General features: G+C 36.7%; 2 protein-coding genes across 2 annotated transcripts; both read left to right on the top strand.

Annotated features, from left to right (window-relative positions):
- Nucleotides 1–4,415: 4,415 nt before the first annotated feature.
- LOC105163838 (uncharacterized) lies at nucleotides 4,416–6,048 on the top strand. Its single transcript, XM_011082329.3, has one exon. It carries the CDS (start codon nucleotides 5,018–5,020, stop codon nucleotides 5,954–5,956), a length of 939 nt encoding a protein of 312 aa, XP_011080631.1. The 5' UTR covers nucleotides 4,416–5,017; the 3' UTR covers nucleotides 5,957–6,048.
- Nucleotides 6,049–11,172: 5,124 nt separating this feature from the next.
- Nucleotides 11,173–12,656, top strand: LOC105163839 (uncharacterized). Its single transcript, XM_088881139.1, has one exon. It carries the CDS (start codon nucleotides 11,537–11,539, stop codon nucleotides 12,473–12,475), a length of 939 nt encoding a protein of 312 aa, XP_088737265.1. The 5' UTR covers nucleotides 11,173–11,536; the 3' UTR covers nucleotides 12,476–12,656.
- Nucleotides 12,657–14,197: the final 1,541 nt, after the last annotated feature.

Below are 14,197 nucleotides of genomic sequence, written 5' to 3'. Positions count from 1 at the left end.
TGTTGGGGAGTGTAGGTGCAGGATGTTTGGTGTATGATCCCCATCTCATTGCAAAAGGTTTGACACTTTTGTTCAAAAATTCAGAGCCATTATCGGACCGAATGACTTTGATTTCCTTAGAGTACTGGGTTCTAACCATGGAGGCGAAGGACTTAAGGACAGAAGGTACTTGAGATTTCTGTTTCAAGAGATAGGTCCAAAGGGAGCGGGAATGGTCATCCAGGATAGTTAATATGTAGCTGCAGTTTGTGATTGTATAGGCAGTGTATGGTCCCCAAACGTCCAGGTGAACTAGATTAAAAGGAGCCTCACTTTGGGATAAGCTCGAAGGAAAACAGGTTCTAACTTGCTTAGCTTTATGACATATCTCACAAGGTTCAATAGATTCCATAGTGACAGAAGTGAGAAAAGGAATTCGTTTCATTATTGGCAAGGGAACATGGCCCAACCTATGATGCCATGTCCGAAGATTACAATGCAAATTTGCAGAATTACAAAGTACAGAGGAATGACAAGAATTTTGATGAGATGACTGCCGAACAACATACAAGTTCTTGTGTATATGTCCCTCAAAGAGGATGGCTTTGCTAATTTGGTCCTGCAATAAACACTTTGAGTCAGTAAAATGGAAAACATAAGAGGTATCACGGCAGAGTTGGCTAACGGACAACAAATTAACAGAGAAAGAAGGAAGATATAGGACTTGAGTGAGTGTGATATGATGATTTAACTGGACAATGCCAACATACGCAGCGGTTTTATATGTTCCATCAGGGAGATGCACGTGTTTGGGTTGTGAAGGAACAACAAGAGAATGAAATAGATTAAGGTTAGTGCATATATGGTTTGTAGCCCCAGTGTCCAAAATCCAAGAACCCAAATCAATCTCTGAAGGTGTAGTAACATTACCAGCAAATTCGATGTTCTCGCTGCAGGCAAAGTTGGAGTAGTTGGTGATAGGATCACCGGTTGTATTGCTTCTTTGCATCAGTCTGATTAGGTCCGCCATTAAGTCTGTCATCTGCTTAGTGTTATTACTCCCCGCAGAAGTCTGTTGTTCATTTGTCGCTGCAGCTGCAAAGGACTTAACCCCAGGTACTTTCTTCTTCTTCTCATTCAAGGTTTTGTACCAGTCTGGTACTCCATGGACTTGAAAACAAGTGTCTAAAGTGTGACCGGTTCTATGACAATGCGCACAAGTCAGAGTTCTCTTGTCTATGTACGATCTCTTCTTAGTTTGAAACCTCTCAGCACCATTTTTCTTGACCTCCTTTGATGCAAATTGATAAGCCATATGTTGAGGTACAGCAGACGTTTCAGTATGTACTTGCCTTTGCTTTTCAACCGTGAAGACCATAGAGAAAGCTCGTTCTAGAGTAGGCAGAGGATCCTGCATCAGCAACTGACTTCTCTCGTTGTCATACGTCTCGTGTAATCCCATAAGAAACTGCATCAACTGCACGTGTTCGTTCTGTTCTTCAATCGCCTTATTCACCCCACAGGTGCAGCCACCACACGTACACTTTGGACTGGGTGCCAAACTTAACAGTTCATTCCAGGAAGTTTTCAGCTTTGTCACATATGCAGTAAGAGACATGTCATGCTGCGAGATGGAAGAAATCTCGCGTTGAATCCGATAGATCATCGGTCCGTTGCTTCTGCCGTACCGACTTTGTATCTCCAACCAAAGTTCTCGAGATGAGTTAACAAACATAAAGGATTCAACAATTTCTCTGGATATGGAATTCCATATCCAGGAGGTAACCATAAGATCAACAAGACGCCACTGCTCAAATGAAGTTGATCCTATCTCAGGCCTCGGAAATGAGCCATCTATGAAGCCTAGTTTCATTTTTGTACCTAAGGCAACATAGATGGAGCGACTCCATGGTAAAAAATTCGTGCCGTCCAGGGGAGAAGTAGCCAATATCATGCTAGAATTCTCCGAAGGATGTATATAAAGTGCCTCTCGCTCTAGCTGCTCTGCCGCAGATCTGTTCGAGCTTGATTCCGCCATAGTTCTGCTGGTTCAATTCAAAGAAAAATCCCAGAGACCTTCATATAGAAGGCTCTGATACCATGTTGGAACGCAAGATCAAAACAACAAATGAAGAACACAGCAATTGGGAGAAGAATGATTTCTCCATTCTCAGTTAATGAAGCTCTGTTGAATCTCTGTTACAGCAGAAGACTTAGACTGATACAACGTATATATGACACTTCACTAAACCACCTAATAACCAACTAACAGAAAAATTAACTACTTGGCCCAATAGGAATACAAATAAATGACGTAGCACTCCACACAAGCAACTTATCAACATTACATCAGTAATACAAAAAACGTGTTTCTATCATGCACTTTTCAGCCTGTATCTAAGACTCCAATAGCTTCTTCATCATCACCAGCCTGTTTGGACTTCAACTTCTGCTGCTGCATTTCATGGTGCTGCTGCTGCTGCTGGTTACTAACTTCAACAACCTACAAGAAGATACGAAGATAACTATGAGAAATATCTCAGAAAAGGAGTTATGCACAAGCTTATCTAAAAACTCCTCGAATGATAAAAGATCTCTAAAGAAATAAGTGACTGGACTGGCAGAAGATTAAGTAAAAGACATCTAGGAAGATTTTTTAATGATTTTCCATACAAGACCCATCCCTTGCTCATCCTATAAATACATCGGTGGAGGAGGATAAGAGATGCCTTGAATAAAAAATAAACAAAACAATAAACTCTTTCTACGTTGAGTTACACAAATCATACGTCATCAGAATCTTATAAAATATGTGGGTATTTATTTAATTTTATAATTTTTTATTTCATTAATATATTAATTGAATTTGATGTATTATGATATTACTGCATCTGTGGAAACATTAATAAAACTATACAATTACTGCTTATATAAAACCAACACACACACACACAAAGTTGTACACTTGAAATTCTTTTGAATCTCTCAAAAGGGTGAACCAGCAAATATATATATGCACAGACAGCAAAGAAATCCCATCTATCAAGCAAGTGAATTTGTGTTAATCACCGACACATGTTTGCTTCAATTAATCAAAACATATTTATTTTCTATTAGTAAAATTATGTGTTTGATTTCTTGTGTCAATAGGACAACCATATTGATACATATTGTAAGTACATATCAATTATTTAACATTCAGAAACAAAGAAAATTCATGTGAGTCTAATGAGGCAAATTATGAGAATTTTACCGCAACTTGGTATAGATTATAATTTGCTTTTCATTTTATTCTATCGTAACTCGTGGCATGCCATCTTTATATGTACATATGTTAAATAATATTTTATATTTAAAAATATATTATAAATAAAAATAAAATATATAAACCAGCACATTTCATTCTTTAAAAAAAGATTGAACAAAAAGAAATTTAAGATAAAGGTATTATCGATAAAAATAAAAGAAATTGAGGTATTGGTATCACAAATCGTCATTTATAAATAAATTTTTTTTATATTAGTATAGATATTAAAAATATATGATAAAATGTATAACATACCTAAGTAAATATTTACATATTAAAATAATCAATCAAGCATATGAATGAAATATAACATATAACATTTTAAATTAAAATAATAAAGTGAATCTAGTCCAATCAAGTCATATCTTTTTTTATTCTCTCTCTCTTTTATGTTTTCCAATGGACGAAAATGCAAGGGATCATAATTAATATAACAACCTTCCTTATATAGGGAAATATTCAATTTGTGACGGTCCCCCAAAGATGTAAAGTCTACATAAATCGCACATTTAATGTATTTATCAGCTTAGTTCTTCTAGCAAGAAATTCATATTCAAGTTAGGCTGAAAAATAAATCAAATTATTTAATATTTGATTTGAATCAATCAATAGAAAAGCTCGTTTTGATTTGATTCGTTCAATTTAACAAACCAAATTTTGAATTAGTATGTTTTCAAGTTTGTTCGATCAACATGAAAATAACAAAATGTACTTGAAATATAGGATTTTCAATTCTCTGCTTGTCGTAGATAGAATTTGGCGCATTGCATGGACATAGTGTTGAAGTTGATATTGTACGTGAGTTGTTTGCAATCGATCTTTTTACTTGCACACACGAAACAAATATCGAACTACTTCATCTTGGCTTATAATCGATTTGATTAAAGCCCGTTCAAGTTCAATTATATCAAAAATCAAATCAAGTACTCGTACAATTTTTTCAAGCTCAAAACAATTCAAAACAAGTATGACCAATTATGCATTCAACTCGATTTGATTTATTATTAACTCTAATTCAAATAAATTGGGGTCCATAAGATATATTTTGTGTAAACAAAAGGAAGAAAGAAAGATATTATGAAAAAACATAGTGAGTTACACTTACACCTGAGCTACCATATCTATGTTGAGCAGAGCAGATCTTTCTAATTCAACCCTTTGTCATTCATTCAAGTCCAATAAATAGCACAGAGTTGGCATATTTTCTAAGAACAGTCAAAATACCATCCCTGAGAAGAAGGCCATCAAACTCAGGACTCTGAGACAGTGTATTTACTTCTGGAGATTGGAGTTTGCTGATTTCCCAACACTACTACTGCTACCACTGGTCCCTCTTTTTGTTCTTTTATGGTCTAATCTTTAGCTGACATGTCGCCATGATTGGATGCTTTCTTGGCAATTTACACCCACAGCTGTGTGGTTCGTTGCTCCCCATTTATTATACTTTGCTGCTGCATTTTCCCGATTTCATCCTTTGAAGTTCTTGCCTTGATTCTTCATATGAAAGAATCCCCTTTTATTCTCCAAGAAGCTTTTTTGTATGGATGGTTTCGGATCCACATTTGCTGTAAATCTTTGGATAGATAGTTCCGAGGAAAAGGGCTGCGGGCGTTACTTTCGCCCTACTTTGTGTTCAGTTGCTGAAGAGAGGAATTCTTGTTTCATTTCTTGTCGCATTGCTGTTTAGTTTCTGATTTCAGAAGGGTTTTTGGATCTGGGATTATTTCTCAAATGCTCCTTCCGTATCTCTGCGTGATTCTCTGCTTCCATGGGGTGATTTCTCAAACAAGTAGAGCGCTCTCCGCACGAGAACTTGATTCTCTGCTACAAGACTATGCATTTAGGGGTTTAGTTCGGCCAAAAACTGGCATTGTCTACGATGGGAAAGTGCCCTCTAACTTGACAGGGATCGGAGTGGCGGCGCTGAGGCTGAGGAGTGGCAGCCTATGGCTGCGAGGGGTCAGCTACAAAGAATTTCATATCCCAGCTGGTGTAGTTGAGCAGCCTTATGTGGAGAGGCTTGTTTTGGTGTACCACAACTTGGGTAATTGGTCATCCTTATACTATCCCTTGCCTGGCTACACATTTCTAGCACCGGTTTTAGGCCTCTTGGCATATGATGCTGCTGATTTGTCCGCCACAAATTTACCAGAGCTCGACATTCAGGCTTTAGGAGAACCCATTTCTATTTCGTTCCCCGGCGTGCAATCAGGGCATAGCCTGATGCGAGCTATGTGTGCATATTTTGGTTTCAATGGTTCTGTACAATTTAAAAGTGTGGTTAAGGGAAACACATGTTTGACAACTAACCAAGGCCACTTCTCTGTCGTGGTGGAGTCATTAGCTGCTCCACCACCTGCTCCTAGAGGTAGGGGAGGCAGCAGAGGCGGTACTGGTGGTGGAGAGACTAGCATTGGTGGCGGAAAGGGGAGGAGCAAGAGAATGTGGATAATTGGTTGCTCTGTGGTAGGAGGAGCAGCATTGTTGGTACTCTTAGCCGTGATATTTGCTTATGTAAAAAGATGTAGGCATCGGAAAAAGATACGACGAATGGAAGATGCTGCAGAGTTGGGCGTGCCATTGCCAATGACAGTGGTCAGGTTCACGAAGGTGCCTGTGGCATTGCAGACAAGGACTAGGCCTTTGTTAGAGAACGAATATGTGCCTTAGCCTTTTGCTTCTGAAAGTGAGTGGAAAATTGCATTTTCTTGGTTTCCCATTGTATATTCCATTAAATTCAATTATTTCCTATTGGGGATCGAGTCTTGATCTTGGTTACTTGACTGAACTGATGATTATTTATTTAGATGGTTTTCTGGAAATTCCATGGCGCAACTTTTTACAATAATATTTTTTTTATTTTTTAACTCTAAAGATAAAATTATCTATATCATTGCATCACATATTAACTGACTGTAGATTCATGTTTGATTATAAAGAATAATGTTCAATTCCCAACTATCTCAATAACAAACTATATAGAAATAGATAAATATCCACACAGTTTGCCAGATTTGAACTCAATATGCTGAAAAACTTGGTACTTTTAGGCAATTTTAGATGCATTTCCTTTGGTTTGAGGGAAATTTTGAAGAATAGTACTTGAGGACTTGATGTATGTTTTGTATGTGTTTTTCATGCAATGTACTTGTATTATTATATGTTAGTGTTGTCACATTAATGATAAATAATTGAGATAACTATATATAATATTAAATGTGTGCAATGATAAGCATATATACATGTATATCTCCTTGTGGTTATCTAAATGTACATGAAATAATTTAGTGATAGGTGTATTGATTTGGCGAACATTTTTGACAAGTTTGTAAAGTGGAAAGTGTGCTCCCAATAACTGGCATTGCCACAATTAAAGTTTGTTTTGATGTGTCTTGGTGAATCTAAAAGTTGCAATATGGAAGCAAACCATGAGAGCATGTAAATCCAAGCAATGGGTATTAGATGTACAAGTTTGTGTTGGCAGACAGCAAAAAGACAAATATGTACAAACCGGGAACAAACACAAGATGAGGTTCTGACTGAACGAAAAAAGTTTGAGATTGTAGTGCACTTGAATTCATTTTATTTTCTTTTCGTATTTCCTCTCAGCTGTATGACAAGAACTTTTCATCAATCTACAAACTCAATTAATTTGGGTTTATATTTTTCCTCTTTTCTTAGTTATGTTAGACTAAACACTTCTTTCTTTTGTCTGGTTTAGTTAATTATATGAAAAATTTAGTATATTTATCGTATAAATCGTTATTTGTCAGTACATTAATCACATTATTTATTGGTTCTGTAATTGGTTTTGGTTTATTGGAACCCAGTCCTGCTAGATTTTCTGTTAACTCAACATTGAGAATTAGGTAATTATCATCGTCGCAAAAAATTAGGGTAGGGCTTCTTTTATGTTAGTTAAACGTCATGAGAGTATATGCTTTGGTGGTAATGTAAAGATCTGACCAGTTGCTCTTGGTAGAGAAAGCATTTGAGCTATCATATTCCAGATGTAGCTGCATAGCTCGTTCTTCGGAAACTAGAATTTTCATCATATTTTTCAATTGCATGATAGTCATCTGTTCTAGACCTTGTTTCTGATGGCAATGGCTACTGAAGTAAAACTTCTTTACTGAGAGAGCTAAAGACAGTGAAAGCTGACCTGGATTTTGTGAAGAAGCGACTGGCTCAGCTGGAAGAACACAACATCCTCAGAGAGAGCTGTGAAACTGGAGACAACCCTGACAATGATGATTTGGTGAGTAATCTAATCACTCTCTCCCAAAAGAAAAAATGCATCAGACTTTTGTTTACTGTTCTAACACTTACAAATGAAGGTGAAAAATCTGAGTCGTCGTGGTTTATGTCTTTCATTATCACTGGTCTTTGCTGTCCATTTTTAGCAGCATTTACATCAGATTTATACTGCCAATGCCTATTTTAGTTATGAGTTGCATTACATTTATGTTCATCTTTATGTTTCCCGAATTTAAGTATGGTGGTATCTTAAATCATCACCAAGATTAGCTGGATATCTCCGGTTTGGGAGGTATCAGAAAATATCAAATGTTTGATGTGCCATATGTTGTGCATTGAAATACTTATGATTTTTGGGAAACTTCTCAGAATTTCTCAAACGCAATCGTTTCAACAGCTAGAAAACAAGATATGAACTTAGAATAACTAAACTACTCCAGAACTGATTTACCTTACGAACCCTGTAAATCTTATGTTGAATGTTACGCCTAGAAGACTCGGGCAATTCTACAGACTGACGACTTGGATAAACATAACCTAATTCAATTTTAACGTATCTTCAACTTATCAACATACTTTGGCTAGGCAAATTTGTGTACAAATTTGTCCGAGTTGTGCTATAATTTCAAATATATGTGCAAATTGTTCGTGTCTCATCACAGTATTCAACTGTAGATCTGTTTTCCCACTTACTTGGTAAATACATATTTAACTAGTCATGTGCATTATATGCATATCAGACAAGCCTTCAGCTTGAGTCTCTTTTGGCTAAGAACGATCGACTTGCAAAGAGAACTCGGTCCATGCACAGTAGAAGCATTTCCTGAGAGAGATTGTCGAGCACCACCATCTCACCACAGGTCAACACAGTGATCATAAGGGCCCAAATACCAGCAGAATACGTTAGACGACATTAAGTGGATTTTCGTTCCATTAAGGAAAGGTTTGAGTTCTATCTGTATCACTTACTATTCTGTTTGTGAAGTTGGCATCTGTCCACTGTTGCTGTCTCGCTGTAAACTTATCTTGTGCTTCTTCACGGGGGTGTTTGCAATTACTTAAAATAAGCACATATCAGTTATAAGCTGAGAATAAGCCGAAAGTAAGTTGAAATAGTAGTTATGATTTACAGGGAATTGTTTAAATTAACCTAATTTAAGCTAAAAATTATAAGCGCCTATGTTCCAACTTTTGCAACTTATTGGTAACATTAGAAATATTATCCACTTTAACTTTTGTTTACAAACACTCCCGATAAAAACTGCATAACTTACAACTTATTTCTATCATAACAGCTTATTTCCACTATAAAAAGTAGAAGTTATTGCAAACACCCCTATAACACCGATGAAATTGCTGAAAGAAAGCTGCATATTAATTACAGAACTACATCGCTTGATCTTGTGCAACGACAACGGAAATAATTGCTTGCTTGTGCTACACATTTGTCATTTCTTACAATGAGACCGAACTAGAGAAGGCGGGACCGTTGCTGTTGGAAAGGTAAGTTGATGTACATCTCCATCTTCATGACTGCAACTCTTTAGATACATCTCTGCATGTGCAAGCTCTAAGTTGTGAATGAGTCTGCGCTTGATGTGAGCTTATCATCCACTTAATGCAGCAGATTTGTATAAAAACTGGGATCGAAACTGGTAACAGCCTGCTGTTTTTCCCCGTTTCGTATCGTGGTCACGGAGGACAGGATCGATTCAATGCTCATCGTAAGAACAAATATTTTATGACCGTGATATTCAAAAGTGAATAAAAATATAAAAAGAATGTTTATTTATGTTATTTTCACTCTTGTGATTCAACAGGAAATAATGTGGAAAGTATAGTTGAATTCAAATGATTAGTGTACCATTCTTACCTTTGTTACTCGTATTAGAAATAGTGAAATGCAGAGGGTGTTTCTGCTTGAAATTCTACCCTCTATTTGAAAAAAGTCAACCAAGTTATTATGCAAAAATATAAAATAATTACTGTTTATTTTATTTAAAAAAAAAAACAAAACAAAAATACTCATCTATCTATTCCCTTGTATAGAGAATTTGACATATTTTGATTGAAATATCAATAAATAATTACCTTGAAATTATAAGAGCACATTAACCAGGCAAATATTCAAAAAAGTACATCTTAGCGTTGACTTGTTTGACAATATCTCGAATGCTTTTGAGTCCTTTGCAATTCAAGTCCAGGGTCCAACATTTATCGACTTGACCTATAAAGAAGAGTCACTTCCAATCAGATGGCTAGAAGCTTGATTTAATTTATCGGTGCGCCAACGATTGTGTTGCACTTATGAATACAGTTGGTAAGTACGAATCACTTGTGATCAGATAACTGCCGACTTATTTATATGTATTGGGATGAATCACTTCTGATCAGATGACTGTCGACTTATTTATATGTATTGGGACGAAATCAAATGACTGTCGATTTATTTATATTTATTGGGACCAGAATTGTATTAAAGTGTAATTTATAAGTGTGTATATATATATATAAGTAATTAGAGATGGGATATGTAGAAACAATAGTCAAAATAGAGTGCATTCACTTTTGGTTTTCTGGAGATCGAAGTCTGCAGATTTCCCCACACTACGAACTTACTACTCTACTACCAACACCGCTGGTCCCTCTTTTGTTCTTTTATGTTCTAATAATCCTCAGATGACGTGTCGCCGAATCATTGGATGTTCTCCTTGTAGTAATTTACACCAGCGGTGGAATCTGCCCTGTCGCAGCACAGCTGTGTGGGTTAGTTGCTCCCCATTTATTCTCAGGAATTGATACTTCCAATTACATATTTGATAATGCCACTCCCATTTTCACTTTTGTTTTTTGTGTTAAGAGGAGGAATTGATAAAATGACCCCTTAAAGCACTATCTACATTAATTTTCTTAAGACCAAATTACCCTTCAATAATAACTAGAAGTATATTGTATTTATTTTCTTTCTTTTTTCATTTTTCTTTGTAGTTTATTTACCAAGAACTTACAAAGAAGAATCTATATTATATATAAATATAACATCTCAAATTTAAACACAGGATGCAAGATCAACGTCCTCCACATCATAATTATATCATAATTTTAATTACTGATAACATTAAATATCTATAATAAATTAATTAACAATTACTATCAAAGTAGAAAAATTAGTATTAAAATAAAATAACACTCTACATGTTTGCTGAATTCGAACCCAAATTTACCTACTAAATTTGGCTTCATCGACTTAAAAAACTTGATATGCAATGTTCACAACTTTAACTTTCTCTCCCCCAAGTTAGACATTATCCTACATTTTATATAGCTCCATCACAACTAATTCAGTAATATTATATGAGAAAACAACAAAAGCAAAAAAAGGAATTTGGCAAAAAGCATAAAGGAAGCATAAGAAAAAGAGGGATTCTGGAGTTGTGCTTTTTCTGTGGGAGGCTGGAGAATCCAATGATGAGAATGCATGAGAACCATATTTATTCAACAAAAATATATCAAATAAATGATTAAATATTTGGAGGGGCAAAGTGGTCAACTGCCAAAGAATTAAAGGGAGCCTGGAGTGCCAATATCAAATTCAGGACTGCCAATACCCTCCTTTATTTTCCTTTCCAGTTGTGTATTGTACTTCCCCTTCTGCAAATCCTAATTTCATCCCTTCTCACTTGGGGAGAAAAAGGAATTCTTGCTTTGAAAGTGATTTTCTTGCCTTAATTCTTGACCTGAAAATACAAAAGACAAATCCCTTTTTCTCCTCCCACAAATCATCGTATGTATGGATAGTTTTGGATCCACATTTGCTGTAAATCTGTAGATAGATTTTCACTCTGGATTTTCAAGAAAAGGGCTATGGCCATTGCTGTTCCTCCATCTTTTCTCAGTTGTTGCAGAAGTGGCGATTCTTGTTTACTTGCTCTTCGCGGTGGTGTGTTTAGTTTCTGATTTCAAAGGGTTCTTCGGATCCTGTATTGTTTCTCAATGCTCCTTCCATTTCTCTGCTTAATTCTGTGCTTCCAAGGGGCAATTTCTCAAACAAGTAGAGAGCTCTCCGCAAGAGAACTTGATTCTCTGCTTCAAGACTATGCTTTCAGGGCGTTTGTCAGGCCAAGAACCGGCGTTGTCTACGACGGACAAGTGCCCGCCAACTTGACGGGTATTGGAGTGGCGGCCCTGCGGCTGAGGAGCGGCAGTCTGCGGCGGCGAGGGGTTCCCAGCTACAAAGAATTTCATATCCCCGCCGGTGTGGTTGAGCAGCCCTACGTGGAGAGGCTTGTTTTGGTGTACCACAACTTGGGTAACTGGTCGTCCTTATACTACCCCTTGCCTGGCTACACATTTCTAGCACCAGTTCTAGGCCTGTTAGCGTACGATGCCACTGATTTATTCGCCACGAAGTTATCAGAGCTTGACGTCCGGGCCGCCGGCGACCCCATTTCGATTACGTTCCGGGAATTGCAACGGCCGCCGGGTCGGATCTCGCCGATGTGCGCGTATTTTGGTTTAGATGGTTCTGTGGGATTCGACAATGTAGTTAACGGTAATACCTGTTTGACAACTAACCAAGGTCACTTCTCAATCGTGGTGGAGTCACTAGTCGCTCCGGCGCCCGCTCCCAGCGGCGGCGGCGGGGGTGGTGGGCCCGGAGGCGGCACCACCAGCACCGGTGGCGGAAAGGGGAGCAACAAGCGAGTGTGGATAATCCCTAGTTCTGTAATTGGAGGAGCGGCGTTGCTGGTAATCTTGGCCGTGGTGTTTGCTTATGTAAAGAAATGCAGGCACCGGAAAAAGATACGGCGGATGGAAAACGCGTCGGAGTTGGGGGTGCCGCTGCCGATGACGACGGTGGGGCAAACGAAGGCGCCGGTGGCGTTGGAAACGCGGACGCGGCCGTTGCTGGAGAACGAATTCGTGCCGTAGCCTCCGCCGGTGAAAATTTGTGGTAAAAACTGCATTTTGCTTCGGATTTGCGTCGCAAAATTCCATTCAATTCGATTCTTTCCAATCTTGGTTTGTATTGCTTGATTGAAGTTGATGATAATTTGTCTGGAAATTTTTATGGATGGGAAAAAGGGTAACATGGAAGCCAAGATTCAGGTTCCCTGCTGCAATTTTCATTACAATAATTTCTCGTTTTTTCTTCTGTTCTAATTGTAAAAATGAATTTAATATATGAACTAATTTAGAAATTCCAATAATTAAATAGATAGAAATAGAAAAATATCCATAAACAAGTATCTTAAATTCTTGGAATTTTAGGCAGTTCTTGGGAGAAGTTGAATTAAAGAAAATTATATATGTTTGACATTTTTTTAGGAATAATTACATTACACCCCTAAACTATGCTCTTTTTACACAAATTACCCACCTTTTGTATAATTATACGTACACTCTAAAAAAATGTCAATATTATTATACAAACTATTACTGCCTTTTGGTTGAGGTCTCGGTGGAAGCAAGGCTCTACTACTTTACAATGTCTCTAGTTCCCTATTTATAGACTTGTATAATTAAGAAAAGTAGTCTGAATTGACCATAATGCTTGATTTCTCACTCGTTATTGTTATAATCAACGACCATTTTTAGGGGTATTTGTGTAATCATACTTTTGGTTCGTCCGTCTCATCTTCCTTGATTTATGTTCTTGGTTGATGCTGATGTTGTGTTATTAATGTTGATGACGTGAATCATGTTTTGAAAATCTTGGCGTATCGAATTACATATAAATGTTGTCACATTACGAATAAGTAAAAAAGAAAATAATGGATGAGAATTTTGTTACAAGAACATGGTTTGAGTTAGGGAAGTGAAAAATGTAGGGCGTCATTATGTTTAGGGTTGTTCAATTCTCGGTTAATCGAGTCGAACCCGATGGATTTTTGGGGTGTGAATGCGGGAGAGGGAAAGCAAAGTGTGAAGAAGAGAGGGTGTGGGGGAGTATGTAAATCCAAAAGGACAGCTAATTGATGTAGGAGTTTGTGTTGGCAGACACCGAAAATGACAATTATATGCAACAGAAAAGGAAAATGGTAACATGATGAGACGACACTCTCTCTCTCTCTCACCTCTGGTCTGGACCAACTCACAGCTCTCCCTGCACGTGACGCTTTTCGCTTCTATTTCTACTCTATGTATGGCTGCAATTTCCCAATATTTTAATAATTGTAATCTATTTGGGTTACTCAATGCCTATTGCTTTTAATTAATAATTATATGCTTAAGTCTAATAATTGAATAGTACATCATGATCAATATAATAAAAAAATAATAAAATAAATTATAATTCATGTAAAATGCGACAAATATTTATATATATAATAGAACTAAACTAAAATATCCTTAGTCTTTTCTGAAAAGTTCATAAATGACTAATTGATAATTTGGTGGCATATTCTGACTTATATTAATGGTTGGAGTTGGAATCATTCAATTTTTTTATATAATATATATATATATATATTTATTTGAATTTATATCCTACAATTTTTTCTTGAAATATAAAAAGATTCATGTAAAAGTGGGCTAATACAAAAAGATATTAGTAACACCGTTCTATTATCAAATAGGGCTAGTATACTCAACAATTTTTTTTTCGTCTTAATCATTTAATTATGATACGAGCAAAAAATTGCGGTATTTGAT

The sequence above is a fragment of the Sesamum indicum genome, linkage group LG6 (genome assembly GCF_026168435.1).
Source record: "Sesamum indicum cultivar Baizhima isolate 11 linkage group LG6, ASM2616843v1, whole genome shotgun sequence".
NCBI lineage: Eukaryota > Viridiplantae > Streptophyta > Magnoliopsida > Lamiales > Pedaliaceae > Sesamum > Sesamum indicum.
Note: the sequence above shows the minus strand (reverse complement) of the source record. Positions and strands in the feature narration are given on the sequence as shown.